At 38.0% G+C, this 12869-nt stretch overlaps 1 protein-coding gene across 3 annotated transcripts in view; it reads right to left on the minus strand.

The window, feature by feature from the left end:
• Positions 1–470: 470 nt before the first annotated feature.
• The window catches only part of ngfa (nerve growth factor a (beta polypeptide)), a 32376-nt gene continuing 19977 nt past the window's right edge, over positions 471–12869 (minus strand). The window contains exons 1-3 of one of the 3 annotated variants that reach the window (XM_084097905.1): positions 4064–4192; positions 2980–3094; positions 471–1417 (exon numbers count right to left, since the gene is read on the minus strand). In XM_084097905.1, coding sequence (XP_083954031.1) covers positions 714–1403 — 690 coding nt within the window. In that variant the 5' untranslated portion in view covers positions 1404–1417; positions 2980–3094; positions 4064–4192 and the 3' untranslated portion in view covers positions 471–713. Of the gene's footprint in view, positions 1418–2979; positions 3095–4063; positions 4193–12869 lie in introns of those variants that run through there. The other 2 variants (XM_084097903.1, XM_084097904.1) reach the window with 2 other exon arrangements.

The following is a 12869-nucleotide window of genomic DNA, read 5'->3' on the forward strand; positions in this document are numbered from 1 at the left end:
GCAGTTCTGAGAAAAAAGTCTGAATTGTGAGATAAAAAAGTCACAATTATCTTTTATACTGTTTTATTCTGTAGCGGAAACAAGCTTCCATATCCAACACAATCTCATAGTAATTCTGAACTATCTTTACATTTTGATGAATTGGTGGCTAATTCATATGAATTTGCATAATCTCATTTGTACATTTGCACAAAAATTTGCTTATGCCTTTGCTGACGGTTGTTTATGGATGGACCTTCATGCTTTTTCATACAAATTCATAAGAAATTTGCATCTCGTAAAATAGTTAGGCTCTTCACTACATTAACTTTTGTTCAAAAAATAAGTTTGAATGATCATTGAATGAGATTACGACAGAAGCAGTCTTGCATTGACATACTGTAGTGAGGTGTTTTAATAAATAAGAGCATCAACAACACAACAAAAGCTTGCTTTATGTATACTGTATATACACATATATATATATATATATATTTATATTTATATTCTGACCGTATAAACTATATAAATATGTCATGCAGTCCTCATAACTTAAACAACCAATAATTTACAGAGTGAGGTAGGGTAGGAGGGGAGTGGGTTGTGATGTCATGAGCAGAACAGAAAAGGGGCGGAGTCTCGGATCACCAGTACGGATGTTATCATTGACGGGTGGGAGGGGCTTGCGACAGGAGGCTGCAGTGGGTTGGCTGAGACACCAGTCAATACATCACTCAATGCCTCCATGAGTTGCGGCTGAGCACGCACACGCAAGCGGCGTTGATTCGGATGAACCTCCAGGCGATCTGGTTATTGTAGGTTGTTAGCGCGCGCACATAGGTGTGCGTGTTGGTGCAATACGAGTTCCAGTGCCGGTTGTCAATCCCACGACAGCTAGAGGTTCCAGCTTTAACGCCGCTGGCTCCTTGACCTGGCTTGGGGGCCCCGACGGGTTTCGACACGCGGCATGTGGTCTCGTAGAAGAGTTGCTTCTTCACGACATTGTTGATGCGAACGTGTGGCAGCACCGTGACTTCATTGCCCGCTAAGTCTGTGGCACGGGTCAGGTTGCCGACCCAGTGCTCTTCGCTGTCGCACACCGAGTACTCGCCGCGATGCAAGAAGTCGTTAGCCTTCCGCCGGACACGTGGGCGTTTGGGGCCTCCCGTTTCATTTTCCGTAGGGAACACGTCGCTGAACAGCACGCGAGGTGAGCGGTAGCGGCGCTTGTTGAAGAGTTTGGGGTCCACGGTGGGGATTTGGTCTTCATAATGCGAGTCCTGCTTGGATTGGCCGTGAGGCCTGGGGGAGTGTCGTGCTGCTGCGTGCTGATTGGCTGGCCCCTGCGCCTGGGTGTGGCCTCCCATGATGAGTGCAGCCTGGATGCTGATCAGGACGAGCAGGACCAGCGTCAACGACCTCATGGGCACTCGTCCTGCTGGCAAAGAGACAAAAACAATCATTGTCATGGAAGTGCGCATATTCATTTCTCAAGTTATTAGAAACACTTTCTGTCTGTAAGGTGGCCTGGATTCCTGACTGGTTAAAACGGCAGCAGGAAAAAAGAACTGCTCATATTGAAGATATCACTGAGCTATGCATTGAAGAATCTGGCATCGGTGTAATTTTCACGAAACCTGTCGAGAACGTGTCTAGGGCATATTTCACCCGAAAATCGAAAGGAAAAAAAAAGAAATATTTTGAATAAAGAAAATGAGAAATGAGAAAATGTTTTAAGGCCATCAATATATATATATATATTTTTTTCGTTTTACATTTTTAATGTTTATTAAGAAAATCAGATTAAATAAATTAAATTACTTAATTACACTATCATTCAATATTGGCGGTTGGTAGAGTTTTTGAAAGAAGATTTACCAAGGCTGCATTTATTCGCTCAAAAATACACTAAAACAATTATATTGTGAAAAATAATTACAATCTAAAACAGCTGTTTTCTATGTGAATATATGTTAAAATGTAATTTATTCCTGTGATCAAAGCTGAATTTTCAGCATCATTACTCCAGTCTTCAGTGTCACATGATCCTTCAGAAATCATTCTAATATGATGATTTGATGATCTAGAAACATTTATTATGTTGTTGTTCTAAAGAATAGCATTGTTTAAAAGAAAAATTTTTTTGTAATAATTTAAATGTCTTTACTTTCACTTTGGTCAATGCGGCTTTGCTGGATAATAGTGTTAATGTCTTTGGTTGCACTTTATTTTAAGGTGACGTATTTGCGAGTAATAATAATTAACTACATGTACTTGCTAAAGAGATATGGTAAGGGTTTGTTTTGGGGTTAGTTACTTATAATTATGCATAATTTACTGTTATAACTGTAGGAACTACATGTAGTAATGTGTAACTACGTCATCTTAAAATAAAGTATTACCATGTCTTTTAATAAAATTATAATTCTTTTTTAACATTATGCATTCCAGACTCTCTCTCTCTCTCTCTCTCTCTCTCTCTCTCTCTCTCTCTCACTCACATACACACACACACACACACACACACACACACACACACACACACAGGTTGGGTTTGTCCCAAAAAAATGTCCCCACAAGGACACACACACACACAAACACAGGGAGAGAGAGTCTCTCTCTCTCTCTCTCTCTCTCTCTCTCTCTCTCTCTCTCTCTCTCTCTCTCTCTCTCTCTCTCTCTCTCTGTGTGTGTGTGTGTGCATGTGTGTCTGTGCGTGTGTGTGTGTGTACTTGTTTAACTACTTTTGATGGCCAGATGTATATGACACCCGACTCGACTAGTGAGGACATTTTACTGGTCACCATAGTTGAAAAGCATATAAATCAGCAAAATTATGTTTTTATTAAAATATAGTGTTTTGTGCATATTTCTGTGATTGGTAGGTAGGGGTTGGGTTAGGCAATAGAAAATATCATTAAGTTGAGATAAAGTCAGTGAAGTCTATCCAATGCCGTCAGTAATATTGTGAAACAATATTGTGTGTGTGTGCTCACTGACCTGTGAAATGTTCAGAGTTGAAGTGAGGGCCCAATGGGCTGCTAGAGCCAGAGTCCAGTGCAGGCTGACCCCCAAGCGCCTGCCATCAGGACTGGCCTGTGTGTCTGCTTTTATTCTGTAAAACACACAAACACACAGAGCGTGGCTCGTTAGGTACAATAACATCCAAGTATATCCGTTCAGTGGTCTGATATATTCTTCAAAGCTGCATAAGGTCAATGAGGAGTGAGTTATACATATTCTGAAGTGTTTACAGTCTAGATTGAACCTGCAAACATAATTTTCTCTCAGTATTCACATCAGAAATGATGTGGCTGCATGAACTCAGTGTGCAAATATAAGGTCTTCGCAGAGAAATCGATTTTTAAAAATAAAAGCTGTGAGGTTGTTAACTGATGATATACATAAAATAAATGTAAAAAAAAAAAAAATCCTAATAAAGAACTACAATACCCCACAAATACCCCATATTCTTAAAAAACTGATATATTGATTTTGCAATGAACTTAAAAATATATTGTTTTTATATTTATAATCAATTTATAATTTGTTTTTATTTGCAATGCAATAATTCTAAGTGAACAAAGTCTTGTACCTTTTAACTTTTTTCTATATTGTACTTATTGTGATTCATCTTGGGGCTGATTGGTTTGTTTCTTGTCTTTTTTATTTTTGAAAAGGACAAAATAAATGAGGAAAATACTTTGGAAACCACACAAAAAGGTCAGGGTTAAGCTCTATTTACCCATATGCTCACCCGGGCCATGAGTCACTTCAGCTGCCTGCAATGTGCAACCACCTAAAGTGTCATTCCATTAAAAGTGTGAAATTTTACACTTCATAATGAGACCTCTGCCCCATCTGAACCACACACTAAAACGTGTTTCATTAGAAACCATCCATCAGGCTGAGCTTTCTGAATTGACATTAAAATCGCCACATATGGAAGCTTTAATAGAGTTAGCAAAAACAAGGAATTCATTAAAAAGAGAACTCAATAACCAACATACCTTATTGCGTCAACAACAATACATAATGTTAAATTCAGTACAATCCAACTAAATTGGATTATGATTAATATTACCTGCACAGTTTATAAGCAAAATTTCCAAAAGCAATCCAAAGCAATTTAGTTCTAGCCCCTGCAAACATCATCAGCCTCTTCCATATTTACACCACAAATTAGAAACTTCCACACAAAATGTATTGTGACAAAAGCAACCAAGTAAACGGGTTCATTTAAAGTCAGTATATTTTGAAAAAGAAAAAGAAAAAGAGAGAGAGTCCCAGCACAATCTAGTGTACTGTAAAACAGTCACGGATTGAACACAGAGATACAAGCCTGTTTCCAAACACTGCCACTCTATTTATATAAGGTAAAGCCAAAGAACAGGCGTAATGCCAAATCTGTGCTGGCATAATCTCTAGGCTTCCTAGTGTGCAAACTTGTAATGGTTATTGTGCAATAATAGTAATAATGATCAAAATGCACTGCACAGCATCTATGCAGGATTCATAAAGGTTTGATGGTGGGATATTTTTAATAATGTGCAATATTCACAATCAAATCATAAGCATGAACTAAAAATGCAACCTTCAACTTTGATAATCATGAGAATAGTGAGCAGATGGTCTGCAATCTGCACACCGTTGCTTTCAGCTGATCACACTTTGTGTGTGACTGCGTGACTGTGTATGTACTGTACTTGTGTAAAAAAACAGAAACAGGCTGTTCGCACTGAAAAAAAGTTTTTTTCTTAACCAGAATCAGCATCATTACTTCAGTGTCACGTGATCCTTCAGAAATCATTCTAATATGATGAAACATGCACAGTGTAAATATATATATATATATATATATATATATATATATATATATATATATATATATATATATATATATATATATATATATATATATATATATATAATGTATATGTGTGTGTGTGTGTGTGTGTGTGACAGACATACAGATAGATAGATGGATGGATGGACAGATAGACAGTTAGATACTGTAGACAGACGGATAGATGGATGGATAGATAGATAGATAGATAGACAGAGACAAATAGATAGACAGACAGACAGACAGACAGACAGACAGACAGACAGACAGATAGATAGATAGATAGACAGACAGACAGACAGACAGACAGACAGACAGACAGACAGACAGATGGATGGATAGATGGACAGATAGATAGATACTGTAGATAGATAGACGGATAGATAGAAGGATAGATAGATAGATAGATAGATAGACAGACAGACAGACAGACAGATAGACAGATAGATAGATAGACAAAGAGACAGATAGACAGACAGACAGACAGACAGACAGACAGACAGACAGACAGATAGATAGATGATAGATAGATAGATAGATAGATAGATAGATAGATAGATAGATAGATAAACAGACAGATTAGATAGATAGATAGATGGATAGATAGACGGATAGATAGACGGATAGATAGACGCAGATAGATGGACAGACGGATAAATGGACAGATGGATAGATGGACAGACGGATAGATAGATAGATAGACAGACATATAGATGGACGGACGGACGGATGGATGGATAGACAGATAGACAGACATAGATGGACGGACGGATGGATGGATAGACAGATAGATAGACAGACAGATAGATGGACGGACGGACGGACGGACGGATGGATGGATGGATGGATGGATAGACCGATAGATAGACAGACATATAGATGGACGGACGGACGGATGGATGGATAGACAGACAGACAGACAGATGGACGGACAGACGGACGGATGGATAGACAGATAGATACAGTGAGGAAAATAAGTATTTGAACACCCTGCTATTTTGCAAGTTCTCCCATTTGGAAATCATGGAGGGGTCTGAAATTGTAATCGTAGGTGCATGTCCATTGTGAGAGACATAATCTAAAAAAAAAAATCCAGAAATCACAATGTATGATTTTTTAACTATTTATTTGTATGATACAGCTGCAAATAAGTATGTGAACACCTGTCTATCAGCTAGAATTTTGACCCTCAAAGACCTGTTAGTCTGCCTTTAAAATGTCCACCTCCACTCCATTTATTATCCTAAATTAGATGCACATGTTTGAGGTCGTTAGCTGCATAAAGACACCTGTCCACCCCATACAATCAGTAAGAATCCAACTACTAACATGGCCAAGACCAAAGAGCTGTCCAAAGACACTAGAGACAAAATTGTACACCTCCACAAGGCTGGAAAGGGCTACGGGGAAATTGCCAAGCAGCTTGGTGAAAAAAGGTCCACTGTTGGAGCAATCATTAGAAAATGGAAGAAGCTAAACATGACTGTCAATCTCCCTCGGACTGGGGCTCCATGCAAGATCTCACCTCGTGGGGTCTCAATGATCCTAAGAAAGGTGAGAAATCAGCCCAGAACTACACGGGAGGAGCTGGTCAATGACCTGAAAAGAGCTGGGACCACCGTTTCCAAGGTTACTGTTGGTAATACACTAAGACGTCATGGTTTGAAATCATGCATGGCACGGAAGGTTCCCCTGCTTAAACCAGCACATTTCAAGGCCCGTCTTAAGTTTGCCAATGACCATTTGGATGATCCAGAGGAGTCATGGGAGAAAGTCATGTGGTCAGATGAGACCAAAATAGAACTTTTTGGTCATAATTCCACTAAACGTGTTTGGAGGAAGAAGAATGATGAGTACCATCCCAAGAACACCATCCCTACTGTGAAGCATGGGGGTGGCAGCATCATGCTTTGGGGGTGTTTTTCTGCACATGGGACAGGGCGACTGCACTGTATTAAGGAGAGGATGACCGGGGCCATGTATTGCGAGATTTTGGGGAACAACCTTCTTCCCTCAGTTAGAGCATTGAAGATGGGTCGAGGCTGGGTCTTCCAACATGACAATGACCCGAAGCACACAGCCAGGATAACCAAGGAGTGGCTCTGTAAGAAGCATATCAAGGTTCTGGCGTGGCCTAGCCAGTCTCCAGACCTAAACCCAATAGAGAATCTTTGGAGGGAGCTCAAACTCCGTGTTTCTCAGCGACAGCCCAGAAACCTGACTGATCTAGAGAAGATCTGTGTGGAGGAGTGGGCCAAAATCCCTCCTGCAGTGTGTGCAAACCTGGTGAAAAACTACAGGAAACGTTTGACCTCTGTAATTGCAAACAAAGGCTACTGTACCAAATATTAACATTGATTTTCTCAGGTGTTCAAATACTTATTTGCAGCTGTATCATACAAATAAATAGTTAAAAAATCATACATTGTGATTTCTGGATTTTTTTTTTTTAGATTATGTCTCTCACAGTGGACATGCACCTACGATGACAATTTCAGACCCCTCCATAATTTCTAAGTGGGAGAACTTGCAAAATAGCAGGGTGTTCAAATACTTATTTTCCTCACTGTAGATAGACAGACAGATAGATGGATGGATGGATAGACAGATAGATAGATAGATAGATAGATAGATAGACAGAAAGATGTGCTTTATTTACAGTCACCACTAGAGGGCAAAACTGCACTAACATTTCATCCACACATCTGGGGAGTAAATGGAGGCATTCATTGTCACTAGTTCAACTCTGCACATGGCAGCAAGGCATAGACTAAACTTTCCAGCAAACAAACAGGCCGGAACCAGAACTTAAAACAATAAAGCGATACAGCCGCACATACTGTCTGTATATGTTTCGCTGTATATGTTTTGCAGCTGAGGGATTCGACTCACAGACTGAGGCCGCACCCATTGTTTTGCGTCTGGGGCTTCTCTCACACACATGATGTTGCCCAGATGTCACCTAACCTTGCTTTCAGTGAGAAGTCTGTCACACAAGGAGAGGAAGAAGGTCTTAAGTGTCTGGATTGCACCGTGTATGAACGCCAGCATCTAAATAATAGAACATGACAATTTAATGTAGTTTGTAGTGTCATGATAAGATTAACAAAAACTCTTGTTTACATCAAATGCTGTAAACACATTGTGTGAGCTGTTCTTTGTGTTTGATCATTTGTTTAAGTTTGAACTCAAACCTGTTGAGGAATTTTCCAGGTTCAATCAGCAGCATTTGTGGCATAATGTTGATAAAATTTCATTTAATACATCTAATTGTATTAATTTCATTTTTAATAATCATAATCTTTTAATAAACAGTGAAGCCCATGTGAAAGGGATTGCGCTTAATTGTATTGAATGTGCACTTGTAGGGCACTCCAAATCTTAAAAGTATATTTTTTCATTGCATAATGTACATCTTTACTTGCAGATAATATTAATGAAATGAAATGCCACTTACAGTAAGGGCACTTAGAAAGAGTTCACTTTCATGACTGTTTCTTTACACACTTAAGTGCACTTTGTTCAATTTGTAATTAAAAGTTTAACTTTAAAGCACATTTTAAAACATTGTTTTAATAATATTCTGTCGTGTTTTAAGTGCATTTATTTTGATGTTGACTAACATAATAAAGCTCATGTAAAGACTAACATACTAAAGCACATCTAAAGCGCTTGATTATAACTTTAACTGTAGTGTGTTATTCAATATTATATATAAAATGTACTAAATTGCAACTTCATCCTACAAATGTGTAATTACAAATATATTTTAATGCATGATAAACAAGGCACAATAGAAGTTACATTAAAGCGTATTTGATGTATATTAATGTTTCAAAGACAATAGAAGTTAATTCGGAAATACATTTAAAGATGTACAAAAGTCCCTCTTTCCCACAAGTAAAATCAACGTGGATGTATAAGTAATTTCAACTTCAATTACATTAAACTGACTTTTAACAAAAATAATTTGAATCTTGCATAACTTATAAAAAAGTTTAAAAAAAATTGCGTAACTTATTTTAGTGAGTTAAAGCAATGTATAAACTTATTGATCATATTATATTTTAAGTAAAAAAAACACTTAATGCATTTCATATCAGTACTTTAAAAGTACTTGCCAAAACTTCTTTGCCATGACAACACCTAAACCCCCTTAAAACAACCATAAAAATAACATGAACAGTTTTACAGCTCAAATAATACACACGTTTTAACCGAATATTAATGGTAGTGCTTTTATAAAATTATAAGCTACACATTTCTGCTCTCCAAAAATTGGCCCCATTCCCTGCCATTATACAATAAGTGTGTCACAGATGTTGTTCATAGAGCTTAATTTGTTTTAAACCTGAAAAGTTGTCAACTTCTTTCCAAACCTTTGTCACAGTTTGAAGAAACATTATGGCTCTGACCGACACTTTTGACCCCAACACATTTTAAGTAACCTGATTATAAAACGTTATGATTCTTACTTCGAAAGTTATGGAGCGGCTGCTCTCTTGTACCGGTTCAGAAATCCCCACCAGCACATGTGCAGCATGTATAAACACACACTCATCAAACTGATACACAACGACTAGCCCTCTAGTCCTGTAGCGCTGAGTACACTTTGTATTCGAATGCTACATAAATTAGCTCCGAACTCCCTTTGGCGAAACCTATATAAACACACCGCGCGGCACAGCCACCGAGGGTCAAAATGGTTTACTGAAGACCTCCAACCCGCGCTGCTCAGAATGCACTTTTTCTTCTCTCACAGACTTTCCTAACGTCTAACATTCATCACATGACTTTAAAACACAGGCTGGCACCTGAATCAGTCTTTGCCAGAAATTGGTGATGACAGGAGGGGTTTTGTGAGAGATTACAGTGGTTTGAGGTTTGTGGTTGTTATCCATTCTGTTTATTTTAATGTTAAAAATAACATAAGCCATCATGGCCTACCTTCCTGGAGAGGAAAAGAAAAAAGGAGGCAAGAGGGAAGCTGATCTGCACGTGTAAATGCAGATATTTACTTTTAGTTTTCAGTGCAAATAAACATTTAAAAAAATACTTATGTTTTTTTTCCCCTCAAAACATTCTTTAAAAAATAATAATTATTATGCATGCTGTTATGAGGCGCTGAATATTTGTACTTAGAAATCAGTTAAGTTTCATTGCAATGGTCCTGCAAAATGCTCCAAAATGGATCCGGCGACTCAAAACGGGGGTTGGAGGTAACGGAACAAAAAAAATTACACTGCCTATGTAGCTTCTCTGCAGGGGCGGCGCCAGAGAATTTTTAACGCATGTGCTGAGGGGGTGCTAGATCATTAGGCTTGTTTGAGATGAGCAAAATCTGTGCAGAACCGATCACCGGTGATCAGTGCGAGATCATGCTGGTTAGAAATTTGTCAGAGTGCGGTCCGACTTGCTCTGATGTTATGCTGACGTATGCAAAAAACTCTTGCAATTGCAAGGCGCACGTGTCGGATTCTGTAGTCGAGTGCAGTTGCTCTCCACCGACTGCGCTGATCAAAAGCATGATGGGAAACGACTTGCTGACGACACAGCTTAATGCTCATTGGTTTAAACAACCGTGATGTATTGTTCTCTTTTAAAATGTTTTCATTTAAACTCTGATATCGTGTTTTTATGTGGATAAATTATGTGTGAGTATTCCCAAACTCTGACAGTGTGATCTCTATATGGGTTATTTGATTGTTGTCATATTTATAATATATATATATATATAACATGTCTGTAATTAAAGTAAAAATGATTGATAAACACGTCTTTGGTATGTGATTAAATAACAAGTACTTTGCTGTCTTGTTCATTATATTTATTTTCATATAAAAGCAACAGAACTTAAATTGCATCCAGTTCAACGAGCACAAGCGTGAATATCGTGAATCCCGCGATATCCGCCTTTGATCTCACAGGTGTCTGATCCACTGCGAGAAGAGAGATCTGTCTGTCATGCCTGCACTTTTTTCACTCCTCCCCTCACTGCAGCCGCCTAGTCTCGCATACATTTCAGGCGAGGCAAGGTGCATCTCAAACAAGCCTATTGACGGGAGCTGCGCAAAACTTGGCCACTAAATATTTAATATTCAATTATTTTAATGATCACAATTAAAGTTGTAATTGTATTAAATTGAACAAGCGCAACTTTCAGCATTCAATCAAATAGGCTATTCTAAAAGATAGGCTATTATTAATAATAATGTTATTTCAACATAATATCTCATTATTTCGACATAATATGTGTGCGTGCAACAAGCAAGATGTGCATTTGTAAATCCGGTGACGCGTGCATTGATTTTTATTAATAAACTAGTGTTTTCTGACAGTGTCGGCTGCAAAGATGAAGTTGACAATGGCCATATTCGTAGTGAACGCGCCTATAGAGAGAAATGCACATAATGGATTACATAATCAGAGAGTAGCCTTTTTCTTTTTTCGTTTTGAATTATTACGTTTAAAGACATTTCAAGCTTTGTGTATTTGATGTATTTCTCATGTCTGTGTGAGGCATACACTGAGTTTCGTTAAGTTAGGATGAGATGCGCTCCAGTTAACGTGCAAAGTGACCGCACGGGCGCCTCCATGATTATATTGTCTGTTATATTTGCTTCTTATTCATTAAATCCAGGCAATTGGTTGATGAAAAATGTATTAAAATTAAGATACAATTTATACAAAACGAAATTCACTTTAAAGAAAGGTTTTCTACAAAACAAAACTTAATGAAGTGGTCAAAATCATGTCTGACCCACTCCATGTCTCATATTGCGTATCCTATCTTACTCGTGCTGTTCACTTTTCATAAATCAACATAAATGGAAAAAAAATAACATTATAATATTTTAACAAATATGAAACTAAATGCGCTTTTTTAATGGCTACAACAGTATAGTAGGCCTACAGACTCTCTATTTGTACAAATTGCTGCACATTAATTTAATTCTGAATTTTGCACACACAAATTGAAAGGCATTTGTTCAAATCAAGTTCTCGTATAATTGTGCGTGCATTTATTAATCATTATGATACTAAAATAATAACAAAGTAGGCTATGCACAAAAAATCAGATGAGCCCAGAATATGAACGCAATTACACGTTAAGCATTTTCCTCCCATAGAAAACCATTATAAGAAGAACGCTTAATGTGGCTTAATGCAGATTAGAATGTCCCCTTATTATGTCGAAATAACGAGATATTATGTCGATACTACTGCTGTGTCCACCATGGTCTCCACATTCTTGATCAGCGGAAACGATTTTTGCTTGTTTGGGATCTGACTGGCCAGCGTGTTTGAAAAAGTTAAGCAAACTTTGCTGTCTTTTTGACATTTTTCCCCTGAGTGAAACGATCGAGGCTAACAGCAATCTCAACTAGCACAACAAGCGAAAATGCAAACACAAGATTTTTGTAGAACTTCAATGGGGAATAAAGACTAACCAGACAAATAACAACATTGAACATTACACAAACAGTAATTTTATTTTTTTCATTTAGGCAATTCATTTTCCATAGTGACACAGGAGGTGCCGGATCCAATAAAAAAGGTTCCGGATCCAACGTCGGAGGTGACGGAACATGTTCTGGCGTGTTCCGGCTCAAATTAAGCCCTGCTCATCATCATGGTAAAGCCAATGCTAACTTTTTTCTTTCTTTTTTTTTAAAGCTGCAGTCCGTAGCTTTTTTGGGTTAAAAAATATCCAAAATAATTTTTTGAGCAAGTACATAACCAGCCAGTGTTCAAAACTCTCTGTTTGCTGTAGCTCGATTCAAAATGGTAAGCTTGTAAAAATGTTTTGAATTCCAGTGGTACTGGTGGATTTCCGTGGGAAATTTGAGCATGTCTTTGCGTCATTACGTCACATCTGTACACATAAAGAAGGAGTCTTGGCTATTAGGCTATGAGTGTGAGGATGTTGGAGGTGGAGATTTATAGCCTTTTCTCACAGCACTTGATATAATTAAACTTATCAATTTGATGGCAGATCCAGAAAGGTTCAAACGACAATCACCAGTGACAACTTGAGATTCAC

Source organism: Abramis brama (assembly GCF_963993115.1).
Source record: "Abramis brama genome assembly, chromosome: 22".
In the NCBI taxonomy this organism is placed as follows: domain Eukaryota; kingdom Metazoa; phylum Chordata; class Actinopteri; order Cypriniformes; family Leuciscidae; genus Abramis; species Abramis brama.